General features: G+C 40.1%; 1 protein-coding gene across 2 annotated transcripts in view; it reads left to right on the plus strand.

Annotated features, from left to right (window-relative positions):
* The first annotated feature begins 7,619 nt into the window (after nucleotides 1-7,619).
* The window catches only part of NFATC4 (nuclear factor of activated T cells 4), a 134,529-nt gene continuing 126,695 nt past the window's right edge, over nucleotides 7,620-15,453 (plus strand). For both annotated transcript variants that reach the window (XM_070944362.1, XM_070944363.1), the window contains exon 1: nucleotides 7,620-7,716. In XM_070944362.1, coding sequence (XP_070800463.1) covers nucleotides 7,620-7,716 — 97 coding nt within the window. The remainder of the gene's footprint in view (nucleotides 7,717-15,453) is intronic.

The following is a 15,453-nucleotide window of genomic DNA, read 5'->3' on the forward strand; positions in this document are numbered from 1 at the left end:
CATCCTTCTAGGTTCTGCTCCAAGTGGGGAAAAAGACACTGGAGACATGGAGACTGCTTGGAAAGATGGTTTAATGGTGGACAGGATCACATGGCTTGAGTTCCTGAACAGAAAAAAGGGGAGGAATACAGCGAGTCCATGGGTTTTTATGCTCTCTCTGGCTTTGAACTTCCTGGGGCCCAGAAAGAGTACTCTGATTGGTTGTCAGACTCCCAGGGGGTGGGGGTTTTAGCTAGCCTTGCTGGTTGATTGGCACATGTGCTTCCCAGGTCACATGTGGTGAGTTTCTGCTGCTATTGTGTAGAGGGCTAATCCTATCTTTGTTGGATCTTTGGCAATTCCTACTATGGCTCTGCCTGAAGGAGGTAGATCTTTGTTATGTAGAATAGACTGGCCCAAGCCTTAATGGCCCATTGACAAAGGGTGGGGGGCAGGAAGGTGGGAGCTGCTTTGTCTGTAAAATATGTGTCAGATGTAAATGCCTTATTCTCTAATGTGTAAATAGTATATGAATGGGGTATCAGGGGTTAACTTATTCTTCACTTCTTAATGTATTCATAATTCACCACTCCCACTTATAGCTCCACCCATTGTATATATAAGGAGCCACCTACACCCTTTTCCTTGCTTCTATCTGTGAATATTCAGTGAATATAGAATGCCTATTGTAAATAAAAGGAAGTATATTTAAACCTTTAACTCTCACTAATTTTATTGAGTCTGATCCTGAAAATATTGCAACAAGCTGGTAGCAGAGGATGGTTAATTGACTCAATAAAAAACTTAAAAAATGTCTAAGAAAGATAGGCCCAACACCAGGGCCTACAGCAAAGAAATGGAAACAGAACAAGAAATAATCAACGAATCCACAAACGCAATTTCGAGAGAATCCGAAGAATACACCACTGAAGACGAAGAAATAATAGACGAAAATGATGACCAGGAGGAAATCGAAATAGAGAATAACGAACTCAGGTCAGAGATATTAAAACTATTAAAAAGCCAGAAGAATGATGAAAGCCTCATCGCGAACCTCCAAGAAATGCTGAAGAACAGCGGAGCAGCGAGAGAGAAAAACATCACTAATGAGAAGTCTAAAGACCCAAAAACAGTGAGTGATATGACTGCAGAGAAAGTCATTACGAAGAAGAAAAACAGTGATCCCGCGCGAAATTTTGAATGGCAGCCATCTTGGTTTCAACAGGCCTCCAAGGTGAGCGAAGCAGAGCCAATCAAAATGCTCAATTCAAAATTTCTGGCGCGAAAAACGTTATCAGACAACGAAAATGAAAAAGAAGATTCGAACTCCTCAGAAGAATCAGAATCAGAAAGTGAAGATGACTCAACAAAATCCCAAATAAAATCAGCAATGAAAACACTTTTTGCTGCATTTGGGCCAAAACTAAAAATTACCAAAGATCCACCGAAGAAGCGAGCGAGCAAGCCGATACCTCAAGACCTGCCCGCTCCCATCCTGACTTCGAAAGCGACGACGCCCGAACCCAGAGAGCCTTGTCGATTCCGCCCTACACCACAGACCGAGGCAGGTGCCAGCGCCCCCAGAAGAAAGAGAAGAGCAGCCGCCGTCGTCAGAACTCCCAAGGTCGAACCAGAGACCGACTCGTCTGAAGCAGAGCGGAGCGAGCGAGCCGCAATGGAGAGAACCTTCCACGACGACTCCAAAGAAGAAATGGACAACGCGCATGCGCGAAACTACGCAGACGGTCCGGGAAGACATGAACTGGCGAGAGAACCACGCAGACTTGTTGCGAGCATCCCCATGCCGTTTTGCAATTTTCTACACTTGCGAGACCACGGACTACCTCAGGTCGTAAGTAATGGACAAAATAATGTCGGAAATTTACCCAGTGACTTCCCAAAACTAAGGGTTGATGGCATTAATTTGCAAGAATGGTATCAACAGCTCCAGGTTGTCTTTATGAAGGAAAATTTACTATTTTTTATCACTAGTCCCCCAAAAAGACCTTGGACTTTAAAAATAGATTGTTTACACCATAGAGCATTTTTCTTAATAATATCTAGTGTGTCTCCTGCAATGTATCATAGCATCAAACCTAATCTGACTGTTTCAGAAATTATTCAATGCATGTTTAATTTGTTTCACAGCGATAGTGTGGCTACCACCACAAGAATGTCTAAGGATTTCTTTTCATCTAGAGTGAAACCAGGGGTTTCCATAAGTGAGCATTTAATATCTTTAAACAAAATAAGAGCTGAGCTGCATTTGAGGGGGGAGGTGATTTCAGACCAAACAATGAAAAGTGTTATTATCAACTCACTTGATTCATCATGGGACAGTTTTATGTCACATTTAGACACTATCAATCTAGGATATTTATCCATAGAAAGTCTATCCAATAAATTGATAGCAGAAGACAATTCAAGAAGAAATCGTTCTAGCAATCACACAGAACACAAACCTTATAGGAAAGTAGCTTTCCAAGAAAAATATAATGAAACATTTAAATGTCACAATTGTGGATCCAGGGAACACAATAGAAGAGATTGTCCCAAAATTTCAAGGGAAAGACATAGGTCAGAATATAGGAACAAATACAATTATAGACAGTCTTCCCTAGATAGACATAGATATAGAAGCCCACCAAATTACAAAGAGAATAGAGGGGGCAGAGATAATTCAAAGGATGGAAAATCTGGTTCACTGAATGGATTAAATAAACAAGACAACACTAAAATACAGCAAAATGAGAACAATAATTGGCTTATTGATTCTGGAGCAACTAATCACACCACTAATAACAAAAATATATTGTCTTCATTTACAGAAGATAAATTTGTAATAAAGGTAGCTAACCAAGAAAAGGTTCAAGTATTAGGCAGAGGAAATGTAACCTTGCCTGGTCTAGGAAAAATAGAGGGGGTATTGTTAATACCTGAAATACCTCATAACATACTAAGTGCCATAAAACTAAGTAGAGATTCTGACATTAATATAGTTTTCTCAAAGGGAAAAGCGACTTTGGAGAAAAATAAAATAAATATAGGCACTGTGATGATTAAAGGAGGCCTACCTTATCTGATAACGAAGGAAAAATGGTTGCATAACATTGATTCAAATATGGAAGATTGTATTGAAGCAGATGATGAAAATATTAGTAACAGTGACAATGATGAATGTAAAATATCTCATGATCACGCAGATGCACACAATGAAAAAAAACCAAAAATAGGTAAACCAATTCATGATGAGTGTGCTCACATCTTACATAGGAAATTAGGACATGCCAGTTTTCCTGTAGTACAAAAAATGACTGAACACGCAGAAGGTGTCAAAATAAAAAATTGTGAAAACTATTTGGAATGCTCAGTATGTAAATCTACAAAACTAAAAACTAGTCCCAGGCCAAGAAAATCTACTAGATCAACTAACAAAATTTTTGACTTAGTACACATGGACTTAGTTGGCCCATTAACTCCATCAATCACCTATAGAAAACGTTACTTCCTGACAATAGTAGACGATTATAGCCGTTATGGGTTTGTTTATACATTAAAACACAAAGATGAAACCTTTCAAAAATTTAAGGAATTTTACAAACGCATAGAAACACAACACAATATCAGAATAAAACAAATTATGACAGATAGGGGATGTGAATTCATGTCTAAAGAATTCTCCCAATGGTTAAAGGATAGAGGAATGCTACATTACACGTCTAGTCCATTTTCTGCGTTTCAGAACGGGATTGTAGAGAGAAAGAATTCCACATTACAAACCATGATTAGATGCACATTGGAGGATGCTGGCTTAAGCAAACAATTTTGGTCAGAAGCCTTACATTATTCAAATTACACACAAAATAGAACCTGGTCCAGTATTGTAAATAAGACACCATATGAAGTAATGTACAATAGGAAACCAAAATTAGCACACATGCACATATTTGGAGTCACTGCAGACGTACACATACCTAAGCAGTTGAGAAGAAAGGGAGAAAACGTATCCAGAAGACTCAGATTTATGGGATATGAAACTGGCACCAAAGGGTACAGATTCATTGATAATAATAACAAATTTATAGTTTCCAGAACAGCTGTGTTCCATGAACAGGCCAACTGGTCTAAATTACATCTTAATGAAATATTTCCAAATAAATGTAAAGATACAAAATCTCATGAGAAAGGGACCATAGAAAAACAGGATATCAACAAATATAAAAGCAAAACCAAAACTTGGACAAATAGCCAACACAAAATAAAGACAGACACACTAACAAAAAAAGAAGCAAGATATTTGCATGATAACAATAGCAAACCTGAAAGAGTCATTAGAAACAACAGAAATCAAATGCCAAATAAATACAGAGATTACATAATGCATATGGATGGTGAGCCAATAACACCTAATACTTATGAGGAAGTGTTAAAACTCCCTCGTGAAGAAAAAGAAAAATGGGAATTAGCTATGAAAAAAGAGATGGAAAGTTTACAAGGATTAAATGTATTTACACCTGCAATTGCACCTAAAGATAAAACAATTATTGGTACCAGGTGGATATATAAAATTAAGAACTTAGAAGGAGGCAATACTCTATATAAAGCTAGATTAGTTGCACAAGGTTATGCACAGAAATATCCGGAGGACTATACTGACACGTATTCCCCCACTGTAAGAACAGAGAGTGTCAAAACAGCTCTAGTGGTAGCATCAGCACTCAATCTTGATGTATTTCAATATGACATACAGACTGCGTATCTACACGCAAAACTAGATAAGGAAATATACGTAAGAGCACCTCACAGTCAATACACCAACAAAAATGAAATTTGGCTGTTGAACAAGAGTTTATACGGATTAAAACAATCTGGTAAAAGATGGTATGATTGTTTAGTAAAAGTACTTAAGACCATGGATTTCAACGCTACCACTGCTGATAACTGTTTCTTTGTCAAAAAGGGTGATGATCACATTGAATTTGTGTTGATTTATGTAGATGACATTTTATATATAGGAAAACACAAAGAGAGAAGAGAAACTTTTGTAAATAAGTTAAATGAACATTTCTCGTTGAAATCTCTAGGTAAAGTGAACAAATATCTTGGTGTTCAAATTAATAAGACTAGAAGGGGATTCAAACTTACTCAGAGAGATAAGATTATAGAACTTTTAAATAAATGCAATTTAAACAATGCCAAACCCTGTGATACTCCTATGCAAACTGATTTTCTTAGAAATACTGATGAATCTTCCCCTGAATTCAAGGATAACACGTTTTATAGATCAATCATAGGTTCACTTCTTTATATATCTAATTGGACTAGACCAGATATCGCCTTACCACTCAATTTATTATCCAGACACATCAGCAAACCAACAATGTATCACTGGGAAGCTGTTAAAAGAATTTTAAGATATCTGAAAAGTACACTAGATTTTTGCTTAGTATTAGAACCTAGTGATAATAAAGAACCAAAGCTTGCATGTTATGCAGATGCGGACTGGGCTGGAGACACATCATGCAGAAAAAGTACATCTGGTTATATTTTTCTCTTAAATGACTGTCCAGTTTACTGGTATACTGGTAAACAAGAACTAGTAGCCACTTCAACGACAGAAGCGGAATATGTTTGTTTATCCAAAGCTGCAAATAACCTTGTATGGTTTAATGATTTAATTTCAGATGTTTGGAAAAAACCTGCTTTGCCTTTTGTTATGCATGAAGACAATAAAGCAGCCATTGAAATATCTAGATCTGATGCCATTGGACAAAGGTCCAGGCATATAGATATAAAATTTAAACATGTGAGGCAATTATCTCAGGATGGATTTATTAAAGCAGTGCATTGTGATACTTCAGAACAATTAGCTGACATATTGACAAAGCCTTTACCTTCTAAGCAACACAAATATTTAACATCTAAATTGTATGTCTTGTATTGTCCTGAATCAGAATGTAATTGGTGTTGTATAACGAATCGGCATTTAGAGGGGGATTTGTCAGATGTAAATGCCTTATTCTCTAATGTGTAAATAGTATATGAATGGGGTATCAGGGGTTAACTTATTCTTCACTTCTTAATGTATTCATAATTCACCACTCCCACTTATAGCTCCACCCATTGTATATATAAGGAGCCACCTACACCCTTTTCCTTGCTTCTATCTGTGAATATTCAGTGAATATAGAATGCCTATTGTAAATAAAAGGAAGTATATTTAAACCTTTAACTCTCACTAATTTTATTGAGTCTGATCCTGAAAATATTGCAACAATATGCTTCTCCATTTCTTATCCAGGGAAATATAATATTCTGCCTTTTTCATATTTCCTAAAATATTTCACTCTTCCAGGAAAGGGGTGGGTGCTAACTTCCTACATTCTCTTCTCTTCTCTTCTCTTCTCTTCTCTTCTCTTCTCTTCTCTTCTCTTCTCTTCTCTTCTCTTCTCTTCTCTTCTCTTCTCTTCTCTTCTCTTCTCTTCTCTTCTCTTCTCTTCTCTTCCCTTCCCTTCCCTTCCCTTCCCTTCCCTTCCCTTCCCTTCCCTTCCCTCCTCTCCTCTCCTCTCCTCTCCTCTCCTCTCCTCTCCTCTCCCCCTCCCCTCCCCTCCCCTCCCCTCCCCTGTCCTCTTCAAATTGGGCTGGTAGAATATGAAAACCCTTTTGAGCACCTTGAAGAAAAAGCATGAAATATAACCTCCCATCCTTCATAACCTTCATATTCAGATATGAAGATATCAAATATGTTTTATTGGGGGGGAAGTCATCCCTCCCTCCCTTCTTCCTTCCTCTCCCTCCCTCCCTCTCTTTTCCTTCCTTCCTTCCTTCCTTCCTTCCTTCCTTCCTTCCTTCCTTCCTTCCTTCCTTCCTTCCATCCATCCATCCATCCATCTGGAGCAGCAGTTCCATCATATTTCCCTGTCTTCTGCAGAAACTTGAAATTGACCCGGCTAGGAATTTCTTAAACATCACGCTTGCTTTCATCCCAGTAATAGTCAGGCTTGCAAAACTCAAAATTTTTATCCTGCTGCTTCCGAGCCCCTGAGTCCATCTTGCCCTAATTAAGCAAACCCAGAAGCCGGGTGGGGGCGGTGGGGGACGACTGTTAGAACTTTCCTCCTTGCTCAGCCTTTCACTAGAGCTCCAGGTAGGCAGATCCATCTTGGAGAATGAGACAGGGGAGGATGGGGGGCAAAGAGTTTCTTCCCCTACGGAGCGGGCATTAAAGGATAGCCCACTGCACAATCTTACCCCTCCTTTCCCAAGCCTCTGGTTGGGTGGGGCTTAATCTGACATCTGGGGGCATGGTTTGAGGGCTTTAAAGAACCAATCAAGAGAGAGCAGGGGAGTGAGAAGCAGGCAACTGGACGAGAGAGAAAACTTTGGGGAACTTTTCTTTTTAATAATGATTATTGCTTCAATATTGAGGGTGGGCGACAACAAAAGAAAAGTTTTAAGTTAGCGAAGGGAATGCTTTCCGCTTTCTCTTCTTCATCTCCGGAGGTCTCCATCCCTTTTCTTTTAACCGTTTTAAAAGAGGGGTTTTTTTCCCCCCTTAACCATATTAGGCACCAGTCTATCCATTCACTCCACTACTTTCTCTCTGTGTTTTTCTGTCTCTCTGTCTCTCTCTCTTAAAAATGGGTGCTGCAAACTGCGAAGATGAAGATTTAGAATTCAAGCTGATTTTTGGAGAGGAGGAAAAAGACCCTCCAACAATGGGGGTCCCCTTGGAAGGTGAGGCCGGGGTCGAGGGGGGGCATTTGCTATTTGGGCAATGCCTTAGTTGCAGGGGAAGGGAGGAAGGGATGCTGAAGTTCAGGGAGGGAAGGCTGGCAGGGTGAAAAAGTCATGGAAAAGTTTTTTGGTTTTTTTTTGCTTTAATTTATATGCCGCCCTTCTCCGGAGACTCAGGGCGGCTTACAATGCGTTAAGCAATAGCCTTCATACTTTTGCATATTTATACAAAGTCAGCTTATTGCCCCCACAATCTGGGTCCTCATTTCACCTACCTTTGAAAGGATGGAAGGCTGAGTCAACCTTGAGCCTGGTGAGATTTGAATTTGCAGTAATTGCAAGCAGCAGATGTTAATCTGTTAATAACAGTGCTTTAGTCCACTGTACTACAGGCTCTACACTGTACTACAAGTGCGTTTTACAGTGAGTTTGATTCAACTGAAGAACTGCAGCCCCCTAATTTTTTTTTTATTTATTTTTTTAAGGAGAAAGTACATGAATACGTCCCATCTGTTTGTAGATTTATCATGTGTGCACATCTGTGAACGTGCGGAATTAAAATCTTAAATTTTCCATTTGGTCTTTGTCTTTCAGACCAGATGTTGTGTTGCTGCTTCAGAAAGTTTATGTTTGTGTGTCAAAGAGCAGTTAAACGAAGGGATTCCGGTCGTTAAACCAAAAAGAGAGAGAGAGAGAGAGAGAGAGAGAGAATAAGGGAGGGGGAAAAAAGTGTCAGTTTTTACAAATGGAATACAACTCTTGGCATTTTCTAGGAATAAGTGGCCTTGGACCAATCATTAACCATTTTTGTTTTGATTTTAAGTTGGGTTTCAAGGCGTCCACAAGCTATTTCAGCAGGAAAGGTTTATTATATGAAATTATAGTGTTGATATGAACATCCTGGTACTCTAAGCAAACTGATTTATGGGCTCCCAGCCCTTGGGTGGAATAGATTTAATAATTGCCTACCCTGCTGGATTATTGTGCTCTTTTATCTATCGAGGGAAGGAAAGATTAAAGGGATAATGAAGTTAAAGGGATGCAGAACAAAATTATGCCTGGATCTTGTCACTTTTTTTTTTTTTTGCTAAATTTTTCTAAAACCAGTTTTGCAAAAATTGAGCCAAGGTATGAAAACATAACATGACTGACTTGGAATTGTACCTCATGGTGATGTACAGATTAACTGACCTCATATTAGCACGGACATGCTGTGTGACCTTAGCCAGACTCTTAGGGACTAGCACCAAAGTTGCAAAAGTTTGACCTGGTCCTTCTCAGGAATTGTATCTTGAGGTTGTATCTTCTGTGTATTTTCCTGAAGGTATTTTTTTTTTCTTCTTCTTTCTTTTTCCACTTCTAATACCAGATTTTGCTATAAACCCCAAAATGCAAAATCTAGAAGAATTCGTGGGGTGGGGTTATTGTGTGAGGTTTACTGGGCGAAACAGACCAAGCTTGCAATGCATTTTTGGGGGGGAGACGGACGGACGGATGAGCCATCGTCATCTGATACCCCTTGTTCCAATCTGGTTGAAGTGGTCGTCCTAGAACATGACCTTTTCAATGCTAAATACCACATTGGGAAGGGCAAGCTTGGAAGCCAAAACCGGGGAGCGGGGGGGGGGGGATGTGGCTTGCCTGACAGGCATTTCCACTTAGCCTGTTTGCCAAAAGGAGGAGAGGCCGAAATCCCTGTGGATGGGGGAGGTTTGCTGCCAAAGGTGGGTCCTTGAATTTGGGATCCCCCTGGCAACGTTGCAGGTAGGGGAGTGGGGGGTGGTCAGGTAGAAGTGGATTGGGGTCCTGCGACCCTCCACTTTCTGGCTTTGGGGACATTGCTGTGAGGAAGCTGGCAGCCCTGCTGAAGAGCCTCTCCAAAGGCAGAGAGGTAGGAAACTGGGTTTTTTTCCAAAAAGAAAGGTCAACCCATCGCTTGGGCAGGCTGCATCTGGTTCAAATGAAATCCAGATGGGGGCTGTGATGGTCTTGGGATCCCACAGAATTAAGTTCCTCCAGACTGGCCAGCATCCAAGGCTTGGATGCAGGGGGAAAAGCTGGGGTGGGAGAGAGAGAGAGAGAGCGAGAGCTGTGAGTAGGGAAGAGGGAAGCCTGCATTTCAACTCGCTTTCTGCAACGGTGCAAATCTCTCTCTCCCCCCGCCCCCAGTTTTGTCTTTTGGGCCTGCGCCCCATTTCCTAGGCAACGGGGGTCCCTGCCAGCCCAGCCTGGGGCTTGGGGAGGGGAGATGGCCCTTTAATTGGATTCAGACACTGTTGGTTTCCCCTTTCCCTGCATCGAATCTCGGGTTTGTCTCTGGGCCACCAAACAGGGTGGAGGCCTAGCTGAGGATTGGATTTAATTCAGGAGGAGTTTGGAGCAAACTTTCCAAACAATTTGTTTCTAAGGTAAAGGCAGAGGGCTTAGCCCACCCTTTCTGAGGCAAGGAAGTTGCCAGCTGGAGAACCAACCCTGCTTTGAAAGGTGGCTCCTTGGCTGTCCATGCTAAGTGTTAGGGCCGAGCCGATGGTGACTCTCACCCTGGTCACCACTTCTTTACCCTCCTACCATTGGGAAGGAGATACAGAAGTACAGCCAGCCGCACAAACAGGCTGAAGAATAGTTTTTAATCCGTGGGCTGTCAGACTCCTGAATGCGAAATAACATCATAATTACGTAGTATGATGGACTTGCTGGGCCGGCACAACATGTAACATGTTCACACTGGTGCAATAGGACTGGGTGTTTGTTAATATGATTTATTGGGTTAGGGATTTTCTTTCTTTTTTTTTTTAAATAATCTTTATTTACATTTTTCATTAAAAAACACAAAAAATAACAACACACCATATAAATAACATACAAGACAACATAACAAATAGCAAACACATCTGCAAGTACATTATATTCCGAGGGAGACAGAACGATTTATATCTCTTTATACATCAATTAGGTCTATCCGATCTCACTTTGTTGATATAATATAGGTTTCTCAGTAAATACCTTTCCTCTTTTCAATTGGGTTATGGTTCTCTCTTCGCTAGCCAACTATATAATTTTTCCCAGGATAAACATGTTTGAGTTTGATCTTTATCTTTTAATTTTTTAGTCAATTTATCTGCTTCCGCACAGTCCAAAATCTTTTTTATAATTGCTTTCTCCGATGGGATATTTTTGTTTTTCCAAAATTGCGCGTATATCAATCTCGCCGCTGTGATAATGTGTAGGGCTAAGTACCATAAGTCTTTTTTTATATTATCCGGTTTGGAGCCGAGCAAGCATGTCTCTGGTGCCCAATCAATCTTTTGGTTTAAAATCTAATTAAGCCATTTTTTTATTTTTCCCCAGAACTTAACTGCTTCCGGGCATGTCCACCATTGATGATAATAGCTGCCTCGTTCCTGCCCACACTTCCAACATTCAGCCGATTGTCCAATGAACATTTTAGCCAATCTATCGGGGGAAAGGTGCCACCTGTATATCATCTTATAAATATTCTCTTTGTATGCCGTGGATACTACTGACTTCATATTCTCCCACCAAATCCCTTGCCATTTGTCTAAATGAATTGAGTAACCGAAGATTTTCCCCCAAGCGATCATTGTATCTTTGATTATCTCATCACCTATCTCTAATCTCATTAACAATTTATAACTTTTCAAAATCATGCCTTTTTCTTGTCCCATCAAAATTTTATCTAATTCTTGTAGGTCCACATGTATACCTTTCCCATCTCTATCTTTCTTAAATTTGGATTGAATCTGTAGGTAGGTCCACCAGTCCACTTGTAGTCCAAGAGAATTCAATTCCTGTTTAGATTTTAAATTTCCCTGTGCATTCAATAACTCCTTATACTGTATATTAATTTCTTTGTCGGATTGTAGATTTTGGGATATGTCAGTGCTTCCACCGGTGATATCCAGCACGGTGTTTTAATATAATATTTTTTGCTAATCTTTTCCCAGTTTCGAATTAAGATGTTTCTTATATAATGTCTGGTAAACCATTTACTTTGTGGGTTATTGTCTCGCCAGAGAGCCATATGCCAGCCCTGTTGTAGGTCATAACCTTCTAATTTAAGAAGACGATTGTTACCTAGGGTAATCCATTCTTTTACCCATACTAGCAAAGCTGCTGAATAATAATTCTCCCAACATGGTAAGCCCAGGCCCCCTCTTTCTTTTATCTCCTGCATCATCTTTCTTTTAATCTGTGGCTTTTTCCCCTGCCAAATAAATTTAGTTATTATTTGATTTAATTCCATAAAGAATTTTTTGGATAAGTTCGCTGGAGCCGTTTGAAATAAGAAATTAAATTTCGGTAGAATATAGGATTTAACTGTTGTTACTCGTTCCAAAAGTGAAAGTTGAATTTTACCCTATTTATCTAATTCTTTCCTTGTTTGAATTAATAATTTATTATAGTTGTCTTCTTGTATACTGAGCATCTGCCAGATAACCAAATTCCCAAGTATTTAATTTTGTTAACTACTTTCAATCCAATCACTTCCTGTAAGGTCCTCTTATCTTCCTCTGAGATATTCTTCGTTAATAAATTTGTTTTTTTTAATTAATCAATAATCCTGTGACTGCTCCAAATTCCTCAATCAATTCTAATAAGTATGGGCCGGATTTTATAGGGTCTTCTACAGGTGAAACTCGAAAAATTAGAATATCGTGCAAAAGTTCATTTATTTCAGTAATGCAACTTAAAAGGTGAAACTAATATATGAGATAGACTCATTACATGCAAAGCGAGATAGTTCAAGCCTTGATTTGTCATAATTTTGATGATTATGGCTTACAGCTCATGAAAACCCCAAATTCACAATCTCAGAAAATTAGAATATTGTGAAAAGGTTCAATATTCTAGGCTCAAAGTGTCCCACTCTAATCAGCTAATTAAGCCATAACACCTGCAAAGGGTTCCTGAGCCTTTAAATGGTCTCTCAGTCTGGTTCAGTAGGAATCACAATCATGGGAAAGACTGCTGACCTGACAGTTGTGCAGAAAACCATCATTGACACCCTCCATAAGGAGGGAAAGCTTCAAAAGGTAATTGCAAAAGAAGTTGGATGTTCCCAAAGTGCTGTATCAAAGCACATTAATAGAAAGTTATGTGGAAGGGAAAAGTGTGGAAGAAAAAGGTGCACAAGCAGCAGGGATGACCGCAGCCTGAAGAGGATTGTCAGGAAAAGGCCATTCAAAAGTGTTGGGGACTTTCACAAGGAGTGGACTGAGGCTGGAGTCAGTGCATCAAGAGCCATCACACACAGATGGATCTGGACATCGGCTTCAGATGTCATATTCCTCTTGTTAAGCCACTCCTGAACAACAAACAATGTCAGAAGCATCTTACCTGGGCTAAAGACAAAAAGAACTGGTCTGTTGCTCAGTGGTCCAAAGTCCTCTTTTCTGATGAGAGTAACTTTTGCATCTCATTTGGAAACCAAGGACCCAGAGTCTGGAGGAAGAATGGAGAGGCACACACTGCAAGATGCTTGAAGTCCAGTGTGAAGTTTCCACAGTCTGTGTTGATTTGGGGAGCCATGTCATCTGCTGGTGTTGGTCCACTGTGGTTCATTAAGTCCAGGGTCAACACAGCCATCTACCAGGAGATTTTGGAGCACTTCATGCTTCCTTCCGCAGACGAGCTTTATGGGGATGCTGACTTCATTTTCCAGCAGGACTTGGCACCTGCCCACACTGCCAAAAGTACCAAAACCTGGTTCAATGACCATGGGATTACTGTGCTTGATTGGCCAGCAAACTCACTTGACCTGAACCCCATAGAGAATCTATGGGGCATTGCCAAGAGAAAGATGAGAGACATGAGACCGAACAATGCAGAAGAGCTGAAGGCCGCTATTGAAGCATCCTGGTCTTCCATAACACCTCAGCAGTGCCACAGGCTGATAGCATCCATGCCATGCCGCATTGAGGCAGTAATTGATGCAAAAGGGGCCCAAACCAAGTACTGAGTACATATGCATACTTATACTTTTCAGAGGTCTGATATTGTTCTATGTACAATCCTTCTTTTATTGATTTCATGTAATATTCTAATTTTCTGAGATTGTGAATTTGGGGTTTTCATGAGCTGTAAGCCATAATCATCAAAATTATGACAAATCAAGGCTTGAACTATCTCGCTTTGCATGTAATGAGTCTATCTCATATATTAGCTTCACCTTTTAAGTTGCATTACTGAAATAAATGAACTTTTGCACAATATTCTAATTTTTCGAGTTTCACCTGTAAGATGAAAACCATATCATCCGCAAAGGCCTGGGTTTTGTATACCTGTTGTCCAATTCTAAGGCCTTTTATTCTTTCCTCGTTCCTTATTTTTCGTAATAAGGTTTCTAGTGATAGAATAAATAATAAGGGGGATAGGGGACAACCCTGTCTTGTACCTTTGCTAATAATAAATTCTTCCGTCAAATCCCCATTTATCAATAGTCTGGCCGTTTGTTTGGAGTAGATCGTTTTAATTGCGTTTGTGAATCTCTGTCCAAAACCCATATATTCTAGCTGTAATAATATAAACTCCCAGTTGACCCTGTCAAATGCCTTCTGGGTGTCTATAAAAACTAGTGCGACCTGTTTACCGGGCTGATCTTCGTAGTATTCCAGTATGTTTAACATGACTCTCAGGTTATCTCGTAATTGGCGTGATGGTAAAAACCCATTTTGGTCAATATGTATAAATTCATTCAGGAAGCCTTTTAATCTATTTGCTAAAATTGTTGTGAAGATTTTATAATCGGAGTTCAAGAGAGATATTGGTCTATAGTTTTTTATATCTGTCAAGGGGGGGTCTTCTTTTGGAATTAAGCTAATATTGGCCTCTCTCCATGAGTGGGGAATTTCTGCTTTCCCCAGAACTTCATTAAATAAGTCTTTCATATGCTCTCCCATTACCTCAAACATTGTTTTATATAACTCCGCGGGGAGTCCATCTGTACCCGGTGTTTTCAGATTTCCCTGTTTCTTCACTGCTTTTTCAATCTCAGTTAAAGTAATTTCCTCAGTTAAAATAACCTCCAGGGTTAGGGATTTTCTGTCTTCACTGTGAGTTGTATTGTGTTGGGTGGGTGTGTGCAGGGGTGAAATCCAGCAGGTTCTGACAGGTTCTAGAGAACCGGTAGTGGAAATTTTGAGCAGTTCGGAGAACCAGCAAATACCACTTCTGTCTGGAGTGGGGTGGGAATGGAGATTTTGCAGTATCCTTCTCCCAGGAGTGGGGAGGGAATGGGGATTTTGCAGTATCCTTCTCCCAGGAGTGGGGTGGAAATGGAGATTTTGCAGTATCCTTACCCTGCCATGCCCACCAAGTCACACCATGCCCACCAAGCCACGCCCACAGAACCGGTAGTAAAAAAAATTGGATTTCACCACTGGGAGGGGTGCACTGAGGGAGCTCCACCAATCTCATTGTACATATGTTATTATTATTGACACAGGGCCCTCCAGATGTTGCAAGGGCCAAATTCCAGTCTCCTTTTGTTAATAGTGGCCATGCTAGTTCTTCTGGGAAGTATGCAAAGTGGGTTCCCTATTTCTTTTGCTCCTAAGTATCTGGAATTTCAAGGTATACTGCCTTCGATCTGGAGGTTCTATCAGGTGGGTGATAAAATAGTGTCAACCCTTTTTTGTCAAAGGTCTTCTATCTGCTTTGGTTGTCCTTCCTAAAGATGGAAGGAGATGGCAGGATCTTCCTAGCAATTGCTACTTA

The sequence above is a fragment of the Pituophis catenifer genome, unplaced genomic scaffold, assembly GCF_029215685.1.
Source record: "Pituophis catenifer annectens isolate HBS135680 unplaced genomic scaffold, rPitCat1.0.hap2 SCAF_5, whole genome shotgun sequence".
In the NCBI taxonomy this organism is placed as follows: Eukaryota; Metazoa; Chordata; class Lepidosauria; order Squamata; family Colubridae; genus Pituophis; species Pituophis catenifer.